At 43.7% G+C, this 23,161-nt stretch overlaps 1 protein-coding gene across 3 annotated transcripts in view; it reads right to left on the reverse strand.

Moving 5' to 3' along the window:
• Nucleotides 1-23,161, reverse strand: part of LOC124185168 (paired box protein Pax-6) — an 89,084-nt gene that overhangs the window by 6,247 nt on the left and 59,676 nt on the right. For 2 of the 3 annotated variants that reach the window (XM_046575642.1, XM_046575641.1), the window contains 7 exons: nt 16,549-16,801; nt 14,942-15,122; nt 12,574-12,850; nt 8,424-8,588; nt 7,942-8,024; nt 4,932-5,158; nt 4,200-4,456 (listed from right to left, as the gene is read on the reverse strand). In XM_046575642.1, coding sequence (XP_046431598.1) covers nt 4,200-4,456; nt 4,932-5,158; nt 7,942-8,024; nt 8,424-8,588; nt 12,574-12,850; nt 14,942-15,122; nt 16,549-16,801 — 1,443 coding nt within the window. The remainder of the gene's footprint in view (nt 1-4,199; nt 4,457-4,931; nt 5,159-7,941; nt 8,025-8,423; nt 8,589-12,573; nt 12,851-14,941; nt 15,123-16,548; nt 16,802-23,161) is intronic. The other variant, XM_046575643.1, reaches the window with a different exon arrangement.

The following is a 23,161-nucleotide window of genomic DNA, read 5'->3' on the forward strand; positions in this document are numbered from 1 at the left end:
GTACCGAGGTAGGTACACGTAACAAGTAAACCGGATAATTACCTCGAGCGCAACCGAATCGTAATCAAAGTCGAGGAGTGTGTTCATTCCAACGTAAGCGAACCGGAGTTGAAATAACAAAACCCTTTACACATTCGGTTTCGTGGAATTCGCCTGAACCGAGTAAAAAAAAAAGACAGAACTTAATAAGTGCACATAACATAGGTATACCCCATACGTATAAAAAGGTACGCGAATCCTCGAGATGAAAAAGTGGCGATATATTTTTTCGCAAAATTGGCGTCTCTTTTTCCATCCCGGATCGCAATCACGCTTGTACTTTCCAGAGAACGTATACGTATACAACGCAGATATTGCCTATCCCTATACACATGTACAGATACAAGTGAAGAAATGCCAAGAAAGGACGATCAAGCCAAGTGGAGGAACGGTCCCGGACGGGAAGTCGAACCCCTGAAATAAGTAACTACCCTACGTAGGTACGTACATACGTATATCAACGTTGAAAAAAAGGGGAATGTAAAAAGAAGAAGAAGAAGACACGGATGGCTCTAACAAACGTCGAACAGAGGACCAGAGACTTTGTATCGGCCGTCGCTCTCCGTCTGCAGAGCCGAGCTAGGGAATATCTGTTCGATGGGGGTGGTTGGATATTTGGTAGATGGTTATGTATTACATACGCGTGTTCGCCTTACATAGGTATAGGTGGGAACCAGCGCGTACATAACGATGGTTGTACATATGTACGAGAGTAGAGGGAGGGTGTGCAGGGTGGATGTACAGCGTGTGCCCTCTTCCTCCCGCCCCCTCCTTTGGCTTCGCACGTTATTGAGCGCTCGCCCAGGCGAGAGGCCGAGACCCAACCCAACTCCAACCCAACTCCAACCCAACCCGAGGTTCCACCGGAGGACGGAGCCTAGGGTTCCTCTCCTCTTCGCCGGTGCGCGGCTTTCGCTAAACGGAGCTGGCGGCGTGCGGAGGCCGCGAGAGGGTGCGAGAACGGCGGGGTGGCGGGGAGGAGGAACAAGGGAGGGCAGGGGACGATATTGCGGATAGGGGGAGTGACACACAAAGAGTGAAAATAGAAAATGGAAAACTCCCGCCCCGCGCGAAGCTTCACCGTTGGGGGGAGAAAACCAGCGAACATCCCATTCTGCGATTCAGCCTGCGGCGGCAACCCCTCTTCCCTCCCCCGCCCCCCCCTCCCCCGTCTCCTTCCCCCCATCGGCCTCTCCGCCCCACCGGCTCCGCGAGATTTGTTTTAAAATCCTTTTATACAATTCGCGTCCTTATATACGCCGCCGCGATTCTCTCTGTACATATACACGTGTCTGTGTGCGGGTGTGTTTGAAAAAAAAAAAAAAAGTTATATGATATAATTTCTTTGCACGCGGTTGTGTAATGCCTGGATGTATTAACATATATTGTATTATGTGTATATTATACCCAGCAAGTACGCGGTATGTCTGTAACTACGTAGGTACCTTCGCATTTTTAGTCTTAGCCAGGCCGCGTTTCTCCCACAGTTATTATACACTTTTGCTTTTATAATATCCCCCCTCTATGTGTATAATATGTACGTGCCCTATGTACAGATTGGGCGAAACATATAACTTGACTACTAACGCGGCTAGACGCGCTATAATCCCTTCATCCGTGAAGCTGCTTGTTTTTTTTTTGTTCATCTTTTTACGTTTGTAAGATACAATCGTCTAAAAAACTTGCCGCTACGCGTAGGTGTAGTAGGTACTCGAGTACTTCGATGGTAAATTGTAACGTTGCGTCGTTATAAAATTCTTACTCTTGATACCTCGTTATAGCTATTCCGTGATGATAAAAACTACAAGCAATAATCGGAAACACTTCGAGGTTTGAGCTAAGATTGAAAACGAAATATAAAATCAATTCCGCGTTTAGATTGTTTTTTACTTTATACATTTGCGGTATACCCTTCCCCACATCCGGAGGTAAATTTCGAGAGAGCGATTTTCTACTTTCTTCAATTTCGTTTCCTCGTGTTTCACTAGAAACCGTAGGTTATATGATGAATATATCGACCATGCGTACAATTTACACGTATTTTTCACTCTCCGCATCAGCTGCAGCTGGCTTTCTAAACGTGTAAAGAATTCCGAGTGATTACCCGCTCCCGTCATTCTGTTTTATCCTCACTTCCTATCAATCTAGAATCAACGATCCGCTTCGCAGTGGAATGACTGGGATTAACTTCTCGCGCGCATACCTACTTTTTTAGTTTAATATATTGTTTTTTCAAATTTTTGGTACATTAATTAAAAAGCAGCCACCCCTGTATGTTACATTTGTACAATATTATAAATCGTCGTTTGAGCATAACGTAATCAATCGTTATCAGATTTACGTCTTTGACTAATTTCAATCCACGTAATCACGACGCGTGATCATATTTTTGCGCAATTATGCAAGTACATGTTCGTAATGTCACACGAGCGATATTTATCGCCGAGAATGGACTTGCCCCCACGTTTTTTATCGAATTTTCACACTCCTAAACTACGTGCACGAGAGACAAATCGCGCTGCGCAGGCAACAAGTACCTTAAACCCATCTACCTTATATCCGCCTACCTACCAAGATAATAATGACCCACCTGTTCGTGAGCCATGAGTTACTCACAATTTGCAAGTGCAAGCATGAGGGTGCAAGCACGAAGGTGAGCAACGGCACAGAACTGCGGGATGGAGAGGAACGAAGAGGAGGAGTTTGAGTTGCATGCAGCGATGCGTAAAATAGCTGTATAACCATAGACGCGTTTATTATAGATCCGCACGGAACACAATATGCAGCCTGCAGGCTTTCCAAGCGCAGGCGTCAGGTTATACAAATTATGAATTCAAAAGAATACAAGCGTGCGAAACAAAAGGAAAGTAATAAACGTTTTACACATACCTATACATGCTTATATTACCAACCGCACACAGGGTTATTATACTATATTAACTTTGCCACAACCGCCACATTATTCCTTCGTCGCAATTAAACTAATTATGCCGCATACACCATTCCGCATAACTAGGCCGATACAACGCGACGCGTAATTATAACGCTGTAGGAGCTTTTATCCTCTCGGTACGCCATTGTTGTAACACAGCGATCGATTAAACTTTCATCCCGCGTACAAAATTCGAATCGTGTCGGTAGAATTGCGATATACGAGAAGAGGCGCAGATAGAGAGGATAAAAAAGAGACTAGAGTACGAATCGAATAATCGTTACACGGTATTACATCGCTCTTCAGCCGGCGATTGATTGATCACCCGGTAAAGCGCATTCGTACGTGTAGAACGTGCATCTATGCGAATGTTACTAATGAAATATGTAGTTGAAAATCAAGCCGCGCCTCGTACGCGTTACTATACACCGGTCATTTTTTCCCGTTAGGTATAATACATACAATATAGGCGGATGTTTAGCGGCGATTCGACCACTTTAATTGATCGTTATTTATCGGGTAGTTCCACAAGAGGTGGATGGCAGCGGCAGCTGAGACGGGGATAAAAGGATGGATGGATGGTTCGCAATTGCTCTCGCGGCGATCGTTAAAATTTCTGGTATTCTGAACGGCCGTGCACCACAGAAGGAGGTAGAAAGTGGATTGTTAATTGGAGTGTGGAAGGCCCCATTCTCTCTCTCTCATTCTTTTCGCTCCCTCGGTACGTATTATACCGAGCCTGCACCACAGCAGCGGGAACAGCATCAGCAGCAGCAGCAGCAGCGGTGTTATCCAGGTTAAGTTGAGTCAGACAATTTTACAACGATAGCCAGCGCAACGAACGGTAAACCGCATTTCCGAAGTGGAAAATGCCCGCAGTTTACTCCGAGATCAATAATACGGAGGAGGGTTGGTGTAAACAAAGAAAATAAAAACAAGAAAACAAAAAAAAAAAAATAAGGGGGGCCGAGGGATGACAAAAGGAGGAAAAAATCAAACGCCGAGCCATTGTCGTTGGCGTATTTCCTCCTTTCATTTTTTCCGCCACCTCCCTCCGCATAGTCTCCGCAATCTCGTTCCCTTCCGCACGGCACGCGCGCACGCATGCGAGAAGATGCGGAGCCGTCATCTTCCGATTCTTTCGTACAGACGTGTAACTGTTGCGTGCAACGATCACTGACTTCACACGAACGTAACGAAGAACGGAAAAGGGTGTTCTCAGACTTACCGGTCGCCGTCGATGTCGTCGGCTGATACGTCGCGCCTCCGGGACCAGCCGGCTGTCCCCCGGGAGTGGTCGGCGTTCCCCCATGGGAGGTCGGTATTCCGCGATGCGGTTGCGAGTGGGCCGCCGCGGAATGTGCGTGCGAATAGGATTGCGTTAGGGAGTGAAGTGGCTCGTGGAACACGTACGCCGGGTAACCCTCCGCTCTTTGCTGGAGGCAACTTCCGCCCATCGACCCGCCCAGACTTCCGGACATCGAGCTGCGGGGATACGGGAATACGAAATGATAATATTAAAAAGGATTTGCGGTATTTCGGGTGAAAAGGCGTTACAAATTTTCACAATTTCTGTAACTAATTGCCTGTTTGTGTTTTTTCTCTTCTTCTTATCAAAAATTATTCAAAAGAGACTCGTAATTGTAAAATGAACTTCAAGATAATTTTGTTAAAAATCGGAAACTTTCAATATTCGTTGCAACAAGTTCCGATACAGGTAGCCGAGGCTGGCTTGAACTGAGTCAAAGAAGAACGACTCGATTTTCTTTTTTCCCCAACCTAACTTGAGGAACTTTAACGATGTTAATATTTTGTGAAAATGATCGAATTAATAACACCCGAACAACTTTAATTTCCATCGATTCCGTTTCACTCTAGCGGAATCAGAGGCGCGCACGACGGTTGAATTGCGTATAATTCGTAAAATACTCGTAAGAAAATTGTTGGAAAATATAGAAACCTGTAAGTGTCGGGCATCGTAGCGATCGGTTGGGGTATGGATGAGTACATGGCGTTGAAGCCGGCGTTGAGGGGGAGTCTCGGGGTTGCGGGGGTGGCTGCGGGTGGCGCGGATCCGTTGATACCACCCCCGTTACCACCGCCGACAACCTGGTCTACCGCCGCTCTCCTTTGGTTACGAAGTTTCTCTTCCCGTCGCCACTTTGCCCTACGATTGCTGAACCATACCTGCAAGAAAACCCGAAAACGGAACGGTAACGTTAATAAATTTTCGATTAATTATAATCTCGTTACACATACGCATACATATACTCTCTGCATGACCGGGCGATCGCATCTTTCGTGCCTGCAGGACAGCCTTGTAACATACAAAGCATCGTTCAGGTATCGCGTACCGCCATTTTTTTTTTATCTTTACGGGACCCTCCCTTTCGCCCATAGTAACTCTACGCAACGTTCCTACGCTCTCTATACCGAATATACTACCACGTGCTCATTTCCGGTAATTAACAAACGACGTAAACATACATGTAATACAGTGCACTCTCTCGATAGGGGTTTATCTTTGAAGCAGTAATCTCTCGACACGACTGCTTAGCAAATGCGATGATTCTGTCATTTTTTTTAACCACAGGAACAAACTTATTCCTATTTCAACATACAATTTATCGTGTAAAACGTTTACACGAATAATTATGTACGACAAAAAAAAAAAAAAAAAAAGGAATACGTTGTTAAATAAATTGACACGCAAGTATATTTCCAGGTTGAAATAAAACGAAATGGGAGTATAACCAATGTAAACAACGTATCCGCGCCTGCACGAGAGGCCGGCCCTAACGAGACCTCAGATTTCTGGAAAATCGCTTTTCCTCTTGTACTGTTGTGGGCCTATTGAGAGAGTGCGCTGTATGTTATTAGCTAAGATATCGTGCAGCTAGGTAAGTGCGTTACGTTACGTTATGATATAATATCGATGACCGTAGATAGTACACGTATAGACTTGGTGCGTTACGCAATACTCGAACGACGCCTTGTTATATCTGTGAGTGTACATTCGTACCCAACCATCATGCCATCCCAATCACATTCACTCTTCGGCCAACCCATTGTCGCCCAAAATTAGCTAGCCGCGGCTAATACACGGTGTCGATATTCCCAAAACGGCTGTTATAATTTCCGTCTACTCGGGCTGGGAGCTGTGTCTCACATTTCAAACAATGTTTGAAAGCTATCCAATTTCAGTATGATCAAAATATTTAATTCTACTATTTCGTATACCTATAATAATTAAATAGCTTTAACGGATTTCGATTTTCAATGTTCACCGAGTAACGACCTGCTCTTCCAGGTGATATATTTCAACCGTAACGCGTTTTTTTCTATAAAATCTCGAAAAATCTACGTTGTTGCCGAATAAAATGTGTCGGTACACTGACGCAAACCGATGTACGGAATGTATCGGGGAAAATATTTTAAATCTTACACACAAGTTTTATATCCTCCGCTGGATGATACCGATAATGATAATAGTAATAACAATGACGACAATATTAAGACCTTCAAGCTAAATATCTATACACGTATATATACATAGTATATACGTAACGTAATAACGCGATGGTACGTCTATCATAACCGTGTAAAAGCGGTTGGCGTCCGCTTACTTAGAGACACTTAGGTGGGAAAACGCGGGGCAGAGTATTAAAGGGGGGTGATGAAAGAGATGAGAGAGAGAGAGAGAGAGCCACGGAGTCTCGAAATTATAATCGTGTTTATCGGCGCCAAAGCCGGCCATTGCGTGAGAGAAAAGAGAAGAGCCGCGTTCGAACTATAGAGTAAGGGGAGAGATTTGTAGGAGATAACGTGCGCGTCGCGAAATCAGTATAACCATGAGATATAGGTGGAAACCAGGCCGAGCAAAGGCCAATCGGAGTAGCGGGTCCCGTGGGATGCCAGGCCGGTTGCCATGGTTGCGTCCGAACCCTCTTAGGCTTTGCTCGATTCCTCTCACCGCGAGCCCAAGCCCGAGCCATATCTCCCTCTCCCTCTCCCTCTCCCTCTCCCTCTCCCTCTCCCTTCGCCGCCCTCGACGCGGCTCGAAGCCGTCCCTCTTTCCCGCCATTCCTCCTCGACGCGAGGAGCATGCCTCCTTTACTCTCTGGCGCAACTCTCGAGCCTCCTCTCTATCCTTCAGGCTGTGCTGCCTACACTTAGCAAGATCAATAACAGCCAACGAAGCTTGAAAACACGCGTCAACAGGGTCTTGGCACTGTTTGTTTGTTTGCCCGCCTACCTCCTCCTCCCTCCCCCCTGCGCCCTTCTTACTCGCTCTGTGCCGTGTTTGCTCGCCGCATACAGCGTCGCGATCCTCGTACCCTCCGAGTCTACGTACCCCATAGCATAACCCATAACGCGGACCCTCCGAACCCGGTGGCTGCTTCCATATTACCTTCTCCACGCGTCAAACACCGTTTCGAAACCCTTACAGCCTGACCGACGAGACGTGTAAATTATGCCCGAAGGCGCAAGGTACACCGGGCACAGCCAGCCTGACCTGAGACGTCGCGCATCTTTAACGATTAATTTGGCGATGACCGAGCGACGAATGCTTGCAGCCTCCTGTTTCGACTTAAAGTTTTTGCACTACTTGATAAATAAACAGTTTCGAACAATCGCTGTTAAACAATGGCGTTTCCGCTGCTTCTAGATTTTTAAGACCGAAATAAAACGGACCCTTTCGCGTACACGATTTTGGAGAACGCTTTTGGGTATCGCGCGCAATGTAATTCGGTTGGGCAGGTTTGCGGGTAACCCGGAACTTGAAATCGTCGGCTTCGCAACGCACGCGAGTCCGGAGTAAAGAGTAAATTTGACAGCGCGTTGATAACAGCGTGCGCCGATGCTGTGCAAGGATCGTATAATCTGCCTTTGCCTATAGGGGTGAAAATAACTATTCGCGCGGTGTTCGCTCTGACTTCTCTGCGCTCTCACACACAGCACACACTCACCTGGATACGTGCCTCGGGCAAACCAATCTTCTCGGCGAGACGCTCCCGCGCAAAAACGTCCGGGTAATGCGTCCTCTCGAATTCTGAAACGGACGGAAAAATTCGGGATCCTTGAGTGCCGTTTGAAGAGGTGCGTGAAAATCATTGAAAAAAGAAACGTGGGGTGAAAACGTTGATAGCCAAACTATTGACAGTTGAGTGTGAAAGTTTCAACAACTCTTTGCCAAGTTCAATATTAAAACTTGAATATGCTGATAGTATCAAGGAAAATATCAGATACATGGTATATACCAACAAAATAAACTCAGGTATGATAATTATGAGAATAGGTAGAGGTGAATTTAACGGTACAATTATATAAAATGAATTCTTTTTTTTCCTTGCAAAAAATGTACAACGAAGCGAATGAACGAAGTGAAAGCTTTCAATCTTCCCGGTAAACTGTACGCTTATACAACGATAGGTTCTCAGAGTATTGTTACCTTTTTCAAGACTGTCTATTTGCTCGTTGCTGAAAGATGTCCTGTTGCGTTGTAGCTTCCTTTTTAACCTTAACCTTAGCTGGGAGTCTTCGTCTCCGGATGAATTGTGCTCCGAGTTACCGTCGGAAGTGCTTTCCTGCTGATGAGAGAGTAGCGATCCGGTATCTGTGAACAAACCGTGAAGAACCGGTGTTTTCACTTCGTTTCATCGAGTATATAAGAAAAAGATTCCTAAACTACATATACGTAACAAAATTTGTGAAAAGAGGATTAACAAGTAGAAAAGAAATTTTTACCCTCGATTCTCGCTACATACGATTTACCGTTGAAACTCTTTTCCGATTAACGCACGTGTATAATGTAGATATTTTGACGGTAAATAATTCGGCACCGTTTTAAACGAGATTTCGTCGTTGCAGCATCGACCAACGCACGTATAGGCATTGCAGGGTAAACCGGACGTTGAAACGCGCGTAATGCGAAAGTCAATAAAACGACACACCCCGCGTACGCCTATACACCTAGTTTTACAGAACGCCCGTACACGGGGCATGTTTTTGACGGGCAAAGCCGTGTCTATTGTCCATCCACTAGGCGTACTATATACCCATCTAATACAAGTTATACACGTTTTATGCGTATTGCCCAAACCTCCGCGGCGTGTATCTAGCGCAGCGAGCATAATGCGCGAAGGCTGACTATGCAAACCGCAAGCTTTTCGCATGGCTCGATTATACGCGTACATACGTATACACGATCTCGGAAGGCAATTATAACAGTCCCAATTAAATGTGGACAATGTAAAGAACTATTTTACACAGTGTTGTTCTGTTTAACCGAGACTTAAATATCAGTCGGCTAAAATTATATTATACACGAAGGAAACTATGACGTGATTGTAAACTGCGAACGTTACTTTATAGATATGTATAATATTGTATATACGAATAATTGTAGAGCGCGACGTAAGTATTGTTCGTTGTACAAAATCTGACAGTTTTTTTCACTATAACCATCGGTAAAATACATTAAGTATTGGAAAAAAAAAAGATACAAAAAATGAATAAAAGTCCAGCGTAATATACATTATGTGTCTACTGCGCTGTAAGAAGGCTCTCTTTTCTCTCCGCACACAATTTTTATTTCACATTTATTTTTCGGCCGACCTCAATCTAAGCGCGTTTCAAGTTTCATCTTTGCTCCTCGAATGTCGCGTCCTATACGCGAGTCAAATCGCATTATATAGTCCGTTGGCTGATCGAAATACGTCAAAATTCGAAAAACAAGACATCGAAGGAATGAAAAAGAATAAGGTATACGCAAGATGAACGAGGCGGTATAATAATATATTTAATACGAGGTACTTACAAAACCGTATAAATCAAACCGCCCAAAGTTGCGTACAATTTTTCCGACCGTTTCGTGAAATCCAATTACAAATTTCGAATGACGATTTGACTGACAATTACGATGATTTGCAGTAATAATCAAAGACGACGAGTCTCATTGAGTGCGAAAACTTGAACCGAGTGAAATTATCCATAAAATAACCGATGATTGTAACTTAGATTCGCACAAAAATAATTCTACGACATTGAAATTGTAAGCCAAACCTTATACATCCTGACGATTGCAGCAATATTAGTTTGACATCGCGATTTACACCTACCGATTAATATTATATAAATATTTATCAATTATATAAATATTCTGGATCAATCAGTGTGCGTAAGTAATGTACGTATAATGCCACCGTGTTACATTTATCATACATTTGTCCGACATCTAGTAAATGTTCACAGACGACTGAGTGCTTAACCAACGGATGTAATCCCGAATGATTCTATGTGCAGGAATCTCAGGGGGTGATTGCACTCATTCCCACACATTTTCATCAGCGGAAACGACGAGCGCCCTATTTGTGTCTGCATGGTATCCACTTTTGGTATCTTGACCTTCAATTAAGGTCCGCGAATCGATTTTTCTCGTGTATTATAATTACGCCGAAATTAATTGCTGAGTGTTATTTCGTTTCGAATTTTACAAGACCTCAAATCAGGCCTGTAAGGCCAAAGATTTTGTTTCGGTATAAATAGAGAAATCAATTTTAAAAACAAATCATATTATCACCGTCCGCAATTGTTTCACCTGTATTTATGTATATCAATACTTGAAAAAAAAAACTTTTTTCACGAACGTAAAAACGTTTGACGAAAAACTTGAGGCAACATTTTCGGAAACTGATTACTAACATTCGTTTATACCGTAACAAAGAATAATTGTAAAATCAGTTAAATACCAAAAATATACCGTTAATTTTTGGCACCGGATCCCACCGCCAACGATATTCCACCAGCAGATAGGCAACCGAAGTTACATCTTACGCTTAGCAAGCTTACCTCGGACGTTACTTTGGTTGCCTATTGACCGGCGCGTCCGACCTCCACCGCAAAAATTCCCACTATCGTATACATATATATATATATATATGACGAATGAATTTGAATAACGCGCTTAATTAAAATAAACACAGTAATAATAAAAGCATTTTTGCGGTTCCCACTGTCCCCAGATATACTTTTTTATTTATATAGTATACGTATGTATTCCGAATGTGTATGGTTATCAAAAAAGCAGGGCGCGGGTTGCTGTTAGATAGACATATTATTGAATTATTTAGGTGGGCTCGCAGATGACGTAGGTTTGTTGGGGGTTCCTGGACGCACCGTGCCTATACCCGAAACATATATAGCACATTTATATATATAGATGTACATGCCTCTCTTTCCATGTATATGTATATATGTATAGATAAATATAGATATAGAGGCGCCCCCGAGCGCCTGTCAACCCCCGACCCCAGGCAGGCAGGCCCGTCGCGATTACCTTCCGCCTCCGCGCACCGAACCCTCTTGCAGGGTGGCGCCCCTTTGTCGGATCTGCAGGCCTTTCTGCAGGCCTACGACGTCCCGACGCCGATCGTCAGCTGCTTACCGCCTAACCGAGCGCCGGCCGCCCCCTGAGCCGACTCCAAAATCATCCCCTCTGGCCGCCCGGCAGGGTGCAGATACGCATCTACGCGGTGCAACCGTGTTCCGGTTTACAGTTTCGGAAAAGGCTATGGGAAATATATCCTCAAAGATTTTCACTGCGCGGGTGACGCACGCGCCGCTTCATTACGGGAATTTATTGTGTACCGCGGGGTAATAAAGTGCTTGGAGTGCGGCGGTGTTGCGTCCTGACGATGTCGAATCGGGCCTCGATATGAATTTGCAAATGATTTTTTTTATAAAACATATGAAGGAACTCGCACAATAACTTTAAGAATCGTGTATACCTACGCCTAATCGTGGAGAAAATCTTGTTAGAATATTTAATAATTCCTTTCTTGCAGAGTAATTTTACTTAAAATTATTTCTTTAAACTAGTTGGAAGAATGGAAAAAATAATCTAACTATACCGGTATTGATATCATGTTATTTAATATGAACGATGTAACAACTCAAAGGCAACGACGTGCCTCGAAAACAAATCAATTGCACCAGGTGCTGATACCTATGATTTCTTAAATTAATCTTACTCTTTTCGATGCCTGAATTATGGTGATAATTATACACGAGGAATTCTCGATCCTCTGACTGATTGTGCGTAACGATAGAAAGAAAACCGTGCTTAGTTCCATAAGCGCACTGCGTGAGAGAGATGTGAGGTTTTTAGGTATATACCTACACCTATACACACGTTATGCAGTAGGTAATCGAAAAAGATCGCATCTGGATAAACGATCACCTTCGGAGAGATCCGACCCGCATGACCAACTTTTGTTCATCCTATTTGCAGTTAGTAAGAGAGATGCAGAGACTTGCAAACACACGGGCCAAGTTATCCCTCGTCGTTATTATTTAGCGGGACAAAAAGCGGTCCAGATTTTAGTTGAACTTCAGAATGCGTGCCTGAATAATTAACGCATACCCAGCGTATGCCGGAGGTGAAGACGCGCTGAATAGGTTTTTAATTAAAGAATGCGAAATTTTTTTCCGGGGGATTTAAAGCACGGTTTTACGCACGTTTTTTTACCTTACGCTTACCGAATTCCGAGCTTTCATCCCCGCTTCGTGCGCACTTGACCGTTACGAAAAGTCTTACTCACCGGTACGTTTCAGCAGGGAATCGTCCCGTCCGTGGAGCTGACCTCCGGGCAGTAGGGACTGACCGGATCCGGGAGCGGCGGAGGATGGAAGTCCGGGTGCCAGGGGATGATGAGGCGGCGTGGCCGAGTACCAAGCCGGCGGCCAGCCAGCGGCTTGTCCGTTGAACATTCTCAGCTTGTCGTAAACGCTCTCCGCACCTTGGTGGGCCTGGACCGCCGCCGCTTGCTGCTCCTTTTGGGATGCGAGGTTGCGCAGCACCCTGTTGATCGACGAGACCTGCGTCAAAGGCGAAACAAACCTGATCACGACGTGCTTGTAAAATAATGTATATTTTCGTCTTTCATTTTTTTTTGAGGATTTTTTTTTCTTTCTCTTAACTCTGATCTCGTTTTATTCACGACACACACTGAGAAGAGAATTTGTATTCACTGTCGACAAACGTATATTTGGATATGGTGAAACAAATGTTTTGTTATTATTGTCAGATTTCAATCGAGTCAAATAACGATCGATAGAAATTTTTTAACTAGTCATATTTGGCTCGACTAAAATTTGATAATAGTACCTAACGAAACCGTTATTATTCTCACGTACAAATACACGTTTGTACAGTAAATAAACTTTTTTCACAGTGCAATTTGAAACAGTATTAGAGGAAATCTGAGCCTTGCAAATACGAGTTGAATACCAAGATGTTGGAGAAAAAAAGTTACCGCTTCTAAGAATCTTCGAAAAAATGTTAAAAATTATTTTCGTTAGGTTTTACACGGGAACGACAACAGTTTTCAACTAATTCCACTTTCTCCACAGTGTGTTCTACATAGAAAAGTTATCGAATAAAATGTTTTCGTTAATCTATCCCAAATCCCTACGTGAATAATACGCAACATGTTACTGTTGACTGTCACTATTTAACCAGTCGTTTTAGGGAACTTGTTCTAGTCAACGAAGGTTTGCTTCAGGATTCTAACACGGATACCGACCAATCAAAATTAAGCAAGTCGAATCGCGCGCGCTACGAGCAGGTCCTTTCAAGAGAATCTCTCGGTACGAACCACGTCTTAATTACGAAGCGGTGAAGGGTTTTGAACGAGCGGCGAGTGGCGAGCGTCGTTCACCGTCGATCGAGAACGTCAACGAGTACCTGTACAGCCAGCGGTCGATCCGTACGCGTGTGCGTGCGTGCGGAGAGAGTATCGGGAATGATTTGAATCCACAGTACGTAATGGCGCCAGGAAGCATCGTCGGGGGTTGCCGGGAAAACGGCGATCGACGAAGAGCCGAAGAGAAAAGAGAGGAAAATCGAGCGAGCTCGACCGCCGCCGACATACACAACGCCCGCAGAGCATCCATGCAGACCATTACGCGGACGGCTGGTCACGAATAATTGTACAACACGCTTAACTGGTCCCATTCAGCCCGATTCCGGCACCGCCGGCAGGGCCGACGCGGGGGTGAAGAGAAGGGAGGAAACCGACGGCAGATCGAGTGGCTGCTAGCGGTAGGAGGACTTTCCATTGCAGACTTGTCGAGGAATTGTGCAGCGGCACCGATCGCGTATTACCGCGGTGCGTGCTGCGGGAGACTGGCTGATTGATCGGTCCCGAAGGGAGATAACGACGAGAGAGCCCCCGATTTCCTCCGAATAACGAAGGAATACACCCGCGCTGCAGTCTTCGTCGAGGAAAGACTCGCAGTCGCAGAAAGAAGGACGCGATTGTTTGCGCCGCGGTGGGGTTCGTCGCCCCGCGTTTCACGGACTGAAACAGATTGAACGAATTGGCGAGGAGGAGACGCTGCGCAGGTTTGGGACCGAGTGGACAATGCGAGGTCCGAGTAATGGACCGATTACCCTGCCCACTGTTGCAGGAGCGGAGGATTTCCCCGGCCGATCGCATTGACGAGACTTTGATTAGGGTCGAGTCGAGTGGCTGGATCCGATAGACAAGTAGGTACGCTCCGAGCTCCCTCCTCCTTCTGCTGCTGCTCCCTCTCTCATCCCCGGGATACCTACACCCTGCACGTCGCTGTCCCTCTTCGGGATCCAGGAGCGCGTAATAAACCGCGTGGCGCCCATCAACGTCCGATGCACGTCCCGGGTGTCGAGATTATATTACCTTATAGCATGGCGCGCGGAGGTTCAAGTCGGTAAACTGTGCGGAACGTTCGTTGTCGGGAGACTCGGAGAGACCGTTGTGCAATAAACAGTGCCTTTTGTCACGTGGCCAATGATCGATTCGCCGTGCAGCGAATCGCAGACTCCGAGGCTGATCCTCTTGCCGATGCTCATATCTCGGCAGCTAATTGTAATTCAATAATAACTTTGCCTATCTTACAGATGACAAGTGATACGTCGAGGATACTCACACTGGGTATGTTGTCGTTGTTGCAGACGCCTTCCTGTAGTAGCCGGTCCCGAATCTCCCATGCGAAAATGGAGGGGCACTCGCGCTTGTAATCGGCGATCTTATTGACAACTGGCGTAGTGGCCACCCTGGGTTTACTTCCACCGATAGCCCGCGGCTTTATTGAACCGGTCTCGTAGTACCTGAAAAATTATTGGAGACATGCACGAATCAGACAATATTTCGAAAGAAAGTTACAAGTAGGATGAACGAGAAAAATTTCATTTCTTACAGTAACTAGATAAATTCGGTAAAACAGGTATCGTTAAAAAAACTGTTCGAATATTGTTGGTAATACGAAAAACGAGGTACACGCAACTATTTTACGCCATTGTCGATCCTTTTTTGGTAATTGCAACGCAAAATCAGTTTTGTTCGGTTTAATATACTTTTTTAGTTAAATAAGGCTTTAACATCAATTTATTGTTGCACGAGCATTTAATTTTCGCAACAGTTACGAGAAAATGTAGTAACGGTGGTCGTAATGAGAATGAATAGCAACGGATACTAGACTTTCTGGTAACAGCAACAAAACTAGTTTTCACTTTGTACCTAAAACTATATTTTTCAATTGTGGTAATAAAAATGAAAATAGTCAAGGACTGAGCGGTAACCGGAAGTAAAAATTTCTCGGTCAAGATATCTGTCTTATTTTCTTATACTGTATTTAAACCCGACTAAAGGGCATTCAATTTTTTTTTACTCTCACTTATCTACGTATAGTTGGACAAGCTCGGTACTTAATATCGCGGTGCTAATGCCAAAAGGGCTCATAATTTCGTACGCTCTTTTAGCTTTAGAGAGCTATCTAAAGCCAAAGGGGCGTATAATTCGTTTTTTCATTGCCAATCGTTCCGTAAACTCATTTTCAAGCTGAATATTGGAAAAAAAAATTTCTAAAGCCAAACGGGCGTATAATATTTTTTTTATTACCAATCAATTCATAGATTGATTTTCAGCCTAACATGGATGTATAATGATATGAAATACTCCGGACCAAAAATTTTTATTCCAATTTCCTCGCGCAAATTTGCTATTTAAACCACTTTGAATAAATTTGTTCATCTCGATTTACGCTTTGTAAAATCATTTCGAAAGATTTAGAAAAATGTAATGTAACGTTGACTGTAAAAAGAAAAAAAAATAATTTATAATACATTTCCGTGAAGAAATTGAAATGAAAATTTTTCTTTTGCAAAAAATTTCGTTCGAGAGTAATTCATCTTATCATAAGTCCACTTTAGGCTAAAAATCATTCTATAAACTCGTCGGTGAACACGAAAATTTATGCGCCCTTTTGGTTTTAAGAATTCTTTTCTTCATTATTCAGTTTCAAAATAAGTCCACGTAACGAATTCTAAATATGTGCGTGAATTTGAGAGCCTTGAAATAAGCCAATGAAAAATTCTGACATTGCAGGTATCACAGCAGGCCTAACGATATGTCGTCGGATATTCATCGTTCCGTCAATCGCAATGTCCGAGGTTTTGAACCTCGCTTGTCAGTGAAAGATCTTCCTAGATGGTAAAAGCTATTCTACCTGGCGAACGAGCGAAGATATTATCTCACCTTCCGAGTATCTTCGATACGCAGCCATTGCTGACCTGGAGAATCCGCGATATGTCGCAGGGCCGAGCACCGCTATGGGCCAACTCTACGATCTTCTGTCTCGTCGAATCGGGCAGGGGCCTTCCGTTCACGTAGACGCCGCCGAGTTGATTCACTCCGCTGTGACCCGCCGCTGAACATCCAAAGATCGAGTTCTGTCCGACCATCGAGCCGCCCCCCAGACCGCCACCCCCGCCGTGCATCAGGTCCTCTTCTGGAAAACATGGGTAGAAACGTGTTTTAGGAATAAGATTTCAGGCTGGCGAGAGTTTGTCTCGATTCGTGCCCAAGTATGCAGCAATTAAACGCTGCGATTGAAATACGTTAAAAATCCAAGTAGTGGATATAAAACTAGGCAAATTGACCGAGTATCCCGGTTCGGAAAAGAGGAGCACCGCTAGATTCTCTGCACCTAACTTAATAAACTAACGCAATTTTTCACCTAAATTGAAAATGATCGATTGATTTGTCTCGAATGGTATGCAGTTGCAGTTAAGAAATGAGTGCGGTTAACCGTTACCACACGCGGTGGTAAAATTTATTATTTTACTAAATTACGATCTATACATACGCTAAACCGTCTAATATAGAGCTCGGTGACAAGGGAAGATTAATGAAGGAGAATTTTCGTCGAGTTTAGGCAGAAATTGACTTATATTTCTTTGTCGTAGCGACTGAAATCCTATTTTCTAAATGTTGCGATGATTGTTCCGTATAAGCTTCACAGTTTTTACAATTTATCCAGCCCACGCGGTATTACCTAATTTTATCAAGAGTCGGTGTGATAATTTTTCATGATGACAACATTTGTTGAGTACTGTTCATAATTTTATACGTTACATCTGCATGTATAATTAGGAGCGCGATGCTTGTAATCCGGAGAACACGTATCCGGCAGAATTAATAAAAAAAAAAGAAAAAAAAAAGAAGAAGCTAGAGGAAGAGTTTGTTAAGTGAAAGACAGAAGTCGTTAAACGCATCTTGCAATTGACAAAATTTAATTGATCCCCACTTTCCCTGGCGCCGCGTACGTGCGAGCCGAAGTGCGGAAGAAGAAATAGCGAGAGGAATGTAAATTTGAATGGCTTTTACAAGACTCGCCGAAGCGTGAAGAACACGCCTTTGAATAAAATTGCAACGGCACCTCGCCTGCGCGACGACGGTGAATCCTCACGGTGTAAAGAGATATCATCGAGTCAAAAGGCACGCTGGGTTCGCGTACTGCACATCCTCCCGTGTTGCGTAGACACCTGTACTCCCATGAGGTACGTGCGCAGATCGGCGAGTAAACGCTGAGGAATTAAACACGTTGCACGGTCCCGCGATACGCGTTCTACGTAGGACACACGACATGCATCACGTCACGTCACGCCTTTACACCACGAGCCTGACGGTGCAGTTTAAGGTATCGCGCGTTAACTGCACCGCGTATCCGTTATAATAAGCCAAAAGGAACGATAACGAACGCCGCGGCGTATACGTATACATACAGGTACGAATGGCTCGAAAAGTCCTGCGACTCGCGCCGCAAACCGGGGTAAAAAGGTTCCGCTTCGCTGAGCGTGAAACGGGACACAGATTAAATCCCATCCTAGCCGCGTCTCGACGCGAGGCGACGCGACGCTCCCGGCACTCGAGCATCGGCTACACCAGCTACAGATTTCGCGAAGCGCCAAACAACCCCCGACGACACAGATTCCGCGACGCGTCCCGACGCCTACACCCTTTAACCTACCTGTAGGTATAACGTAGGTACGTTCCTACAGCGGCAAAGGTACCAACTTCTGCCCGTGAAAGCTCAAGATTAATTGTCAACCCCGTATAACGCGTACCTGACGCACAACATCGCGCATCGAGCCACTACTACGTCTTTCACGTTTACTGCGGTGCTTGTGCTCTCTACATGTGATAACTATATTTTACACAGATTCACAGGAGAAATTATATAGGTATGTATACCTATACGTCGTGACGCGTGCCAAATTCACCGCAGTGTTCGGTAAGGCTGAAGTTATTTGCAAAGTTGACGAGACGAAACGTCGGAAGAGAAAAAAACACAATCTGAAATTTCAGAATCATACGTAACTTGAAGTTGAATCGGTAGAATATACGTGAATTTGTTGAAGCTGTATTACTACGATTTACCGAATTCACGAATAACGAATTTTTTTAAAAAGAAGGTCAATATGTAGCCGTTCAACAGTCCTCGGTAAAGTAACTTCGTTTTTTTTTTTTTCTTACAACGCGAATTACATGATTATAAAGGTGAGTGCGGAGGTAAACGAAATTATCAGTAAAGCATATATTGACACGATCCAGGTGAATTGGTTTGGATTGAATTGGTCCTTGAATCGGGCATGCACGCATACATCCCTGAAATCTAATTACTATGTTACGTTTGACACAACTCAACGCAACGTACCGACGCGCATATATTTGCTGAAGCTAGATTAAACCTTGCGTTGGTCGCCACACGTTCATATAATGCACACGTACATACATAAGCGTATACGTGTTGAAACACCGGTAATTAATTAAACGCCGCCACCTTATAAACTCTGGAAAAGAGTTAACTATAATTTTACATCTATATTATACATCTAAAGCTACAAATCTCGACCATGAATTGACTTCCGCCCCGCTCCGGTGGAAGATTCATCTCATTTCGCACAGCAGCGATATTGTTTCATTGGTATTCACCGTGCAGTAAAATTGTTCGATATCATTGAAAAAGTTCCTCCTATTTATAGCAACTTTTTATTCAGACGTTGATAGAGGGGGTGGTGGGGGAGATAATTCAACCCTGTAAATAATTCACCACGTGGAGGCGAAATCATTCGTCAAGCAAAATATTTGCGGGGAATCGCATGACAACCAGGCGTTTATACACTTGTGTATACGGGCTTTATTCCAACTTTCGGCATGCGGATTAAGTAAGCTGTCCGCGTTATTCCCTGCATGTGTGTATAAAATAAGCCCACCGTGAGGGCTGGACCTGCACGATTCGATACGTAACGTAGCTGGTGTTTGAGAATCCGCGTCTTAAAACTGGCTTAAGCCTCTTCCCCGAGGGCCTGGTGGGGCTGCACTTTATACACGGGATATATCACGTACATCGCACACACGCGTGTTGCGCGAAATTCCCTCCGTATTTGATTCCAATAACAAGTATAGAATACAGGGCACAAGAGGAAGGGCCTCCGGGCCATCGGCTGAATTCGCCCGCCCTCGTCCCTGACGTTTCCAACGGGCCCGTGCGCTCTCGGATTACCGCGGAGAGGCGATGCAGGTCCCAGAGGTCTTCGAGAGGGTGCAGGCGTCACCGTCGGGGTCAACTTTTATATTATATACGTATGTACGGATCTTTAATGCGGGTTAGACGTATTGTGTCGAGGTAAGAAGCCAGTTGCAGTGTTGTTTTTCTTTTTTTCTCCCTCTCTCTTTTGAAAACCAATTGTGTTCATCCGTTTGTTTGTTCGTTTATTTTATCTTTTTTTAATACTCATTGTTTTTGATTTATTTACTTTCATCTAGTTTTATCATTTCTTTGTTCATCTTTTTCAACCTTGGTCTCAATTTTGCCGTCGCTTTTGTTGTACTTCATAATTGTTTACATTTTATGTTGAATAAATGCTTCTATCTCTCTCTAATTTGTAGCAATAAATTAACAACGTTCAAATAAGTATAAAGTTAGGAAATAGAAGAGTTTCGGGGCGGATGATCATTCACCTAATCTTGACAGGTTGTCAAAAAATCTTATACCTAGTCCAGTGATTTTTGCATTTCCATAATCTCCCATCTATGTATACGCATACAGCGATATTATACGTACGTACAGCGGACGCCATTTACCAGCACGATACAAGATAATCGTTTATGTACCGTATAATCCGCTATTTACAGTATCAAGTAATTGGAGATTTCACACTTTCAAGCTAATAACGTCGATGCGCATGGGGCATTCCATGCCGAATAAACACGCCCTACAAGCCTCACATTACCATTAGTTATTCCCGAAATTTTTCAGTAAATAAATTTACATGTTTTTGCGGTCCTACCACACCCACAAAATATTTCAGAAACAACTGTTACTGAGAATTAGGACTTGGTCGAGTTCATACGGAATGCCCTATTGGACACACACGTGCATTGAATGTTATCCAAACGGGTGACAAAACGCGATACGAATATATATGAAAAAATGTGCTTGTTTAAAATCTATATCCTGTAAGAAACGACGCTGATTTTATTTCGAAAATCTCCAAGTGAAGTGATTGTTCTAATACGTTCGCCTAGTATATTTACGTAACATAAAACGTGTATACAACATACATATGTATACGTATATATACATGTATAAAATAATTCCGGAGCGTCGTTTACACGATATAATTAGTAAAATTTTCTCCAAATATAAACCGCGCACGGGTAACGCACGGTAGACACGCTGCAGCTACCCTAAGCTCTGAGCTCGTATACTCATACCTTGTGCTTGCATATACACACACACACATATAGGATATAGGATAAGTCATAGGTGCATGCATCGGCATACGTCACCTGTACCTGAACCCGTTGGTCTGTCTATAGTTGGCGAGGTGTCGTTAAGGGCTGCCGCCGACAGCGAGACAGGGGCTGTCGCCCTACAGAAGCCTAGCAAAGGCGTGTGTAGGGTCGACAAGGGCTAACCGCAACCTCGCCTCAACCCCGCCTCAACCCGCTGTGCCTTATGCCTATGGAAGCTATGTTATTATACCTGCAACGCCGCAGGGCATTCGACTCGCTTGTCCGATTTGACGTTATACCTCTTAAACCGAAGCCTTTCCCGCGCTCTTACGTAGGTGCCATAAGTAGACGGCTATACCCGTCATCCAATTTCAATTATTATACGTAGGTATACATTTGGGTGCAGTCATAATCGAGCTAAGCTCGTTCCGAGTTTTCTTTTATCGTCGTCTGTCGGGTGGAAAGTTGTTGCTTGACTACGTTTTTACAGATTTCTGTTTTTAATACGGCGTATAATTGAATCCAATGTATTTTCGTATCTTTTTATCTATAAACGTCACAACTTCTTTTCTCGCGTCTAGCGCGGCCTGAAATTTGAACCGATTGAAAGTAACCGCTATGCGTCGAACGACGAAGGTTTTCCCGTTCTTGAAATCTTCCGAAAATGTATATTAGAGGTAACATCGTTGCTTGTTTTCTATTTCTTAGTTCGCGTACCGATCGATGCTCGTGCAGCACGTAATGTATAAGCGATATGAAACGAGATATCACTTTAATGTAGTATTCAACAATTATTGTATAATTTGAGATATTATGGAACAAAGCGGAACATCTGCAACGGTGGTATTCCGCAAATACATTTCTCATCGCATAAGCTTACAGCGGCTGTTTAGTTACCTGCTAATATATAACAGACAATACATTCACATTATTTACGTCTGGCGTTAGCTCTTGGTCAATCCTATTTTGCAGATTCGTTATAGACATCGCCATAACATCTATATTCGACTCGAAACAACGCCCTGTTATCTTCGCACTTGAAGATATGGTACTCGTACTTGGAACTCGGGTTATACACATACGTTACATATAATACGATAATTGAAAAAGTTAAAAAAGTTAAAAAAGGCTGTAAGCTTTTCAAAAAAATTCCACCGACGACTTCAAGCAATAATCAAAGAAATAAGAATGTGCCGTACTTTTAATTTTTTTTTTTTTTCCAAATTTTTAGACCCAGGCACTTTATAGAACCTTTTTTAACTCTTCCTATTCAACGGATAGTTTGATCGCCGGGTCTGCGGAGCAGGTTGCGTTGTACGAACGACGACGGAAGGAAAAGCGAGCGGCCATGTTGATTCTATCGGACCAACACCGACGCGTCCAGAGCCGACGGCTGGCGTCGCGTCGCCGTATAATTCCCCCGTAATAAATGGAATCCGAAGCGAGATATCGCGGCTGTCCGACGACGTCGCGTCGGAACGAGAGCCGGGCCATGATCGGAATATGTCCGTCCGTCCACCCACGCGGCACGTTTATGGCCGGGATACGGTGCGCGATGCGTTACAAGCGATAATAATTAACATGCCTCGATATGTTAATATTGAGAGTGCATAAAGCGATCGGCCGAAGAATTTTATTCGTGAAATATTATAATTACACCGATATTTGACGACAAATATTTACGAGTGAAATCCGATTAATTTTACACATATGTACGATGAGAGAAAATTTCATTTGCTGTGGTAACTATAAAAATTCAGTAAAACAGGTATCGTTAAAAAAACTGTTTGAAAAAAAAACGAGGTACGCCTAACCATTTTGCGCTATCGTCGATCCTTTTTTGATAATTGCAATGAAAAATCAGTTTCTGAAGTTTACACTACTTTTTTAATTAAATAAGGCTTTAACGTCGATTTATCGTTGCACAAGCCTTAAATTATCGCAACAGTTACAAGAAAATATAGTAACGATGATCGTAATGTGAAAGAATAGTAACTGATACTAGACTTTCCGGTAACAGCTAGAAAACTAATTTTTATTTTGTACCTACAACTATATTTTTCGGTCA

The sequence above is a fragment of the Neodiprion fabricii genome, chromosome 6 (assembly GCF_021155785.1).
Source record: "Neodiprion fabricii isolate iyNeoFabr1 chromosome 6, iyNeoFabr1.1, whole genome shotgun sequence".
NCBI classification, from domain to species: Eukaryota; Metazoa; Arthropoda; class Insecta; order Hymenoptera; family Diprionidae; genus Neodiprion; species Neodiprion fabricii.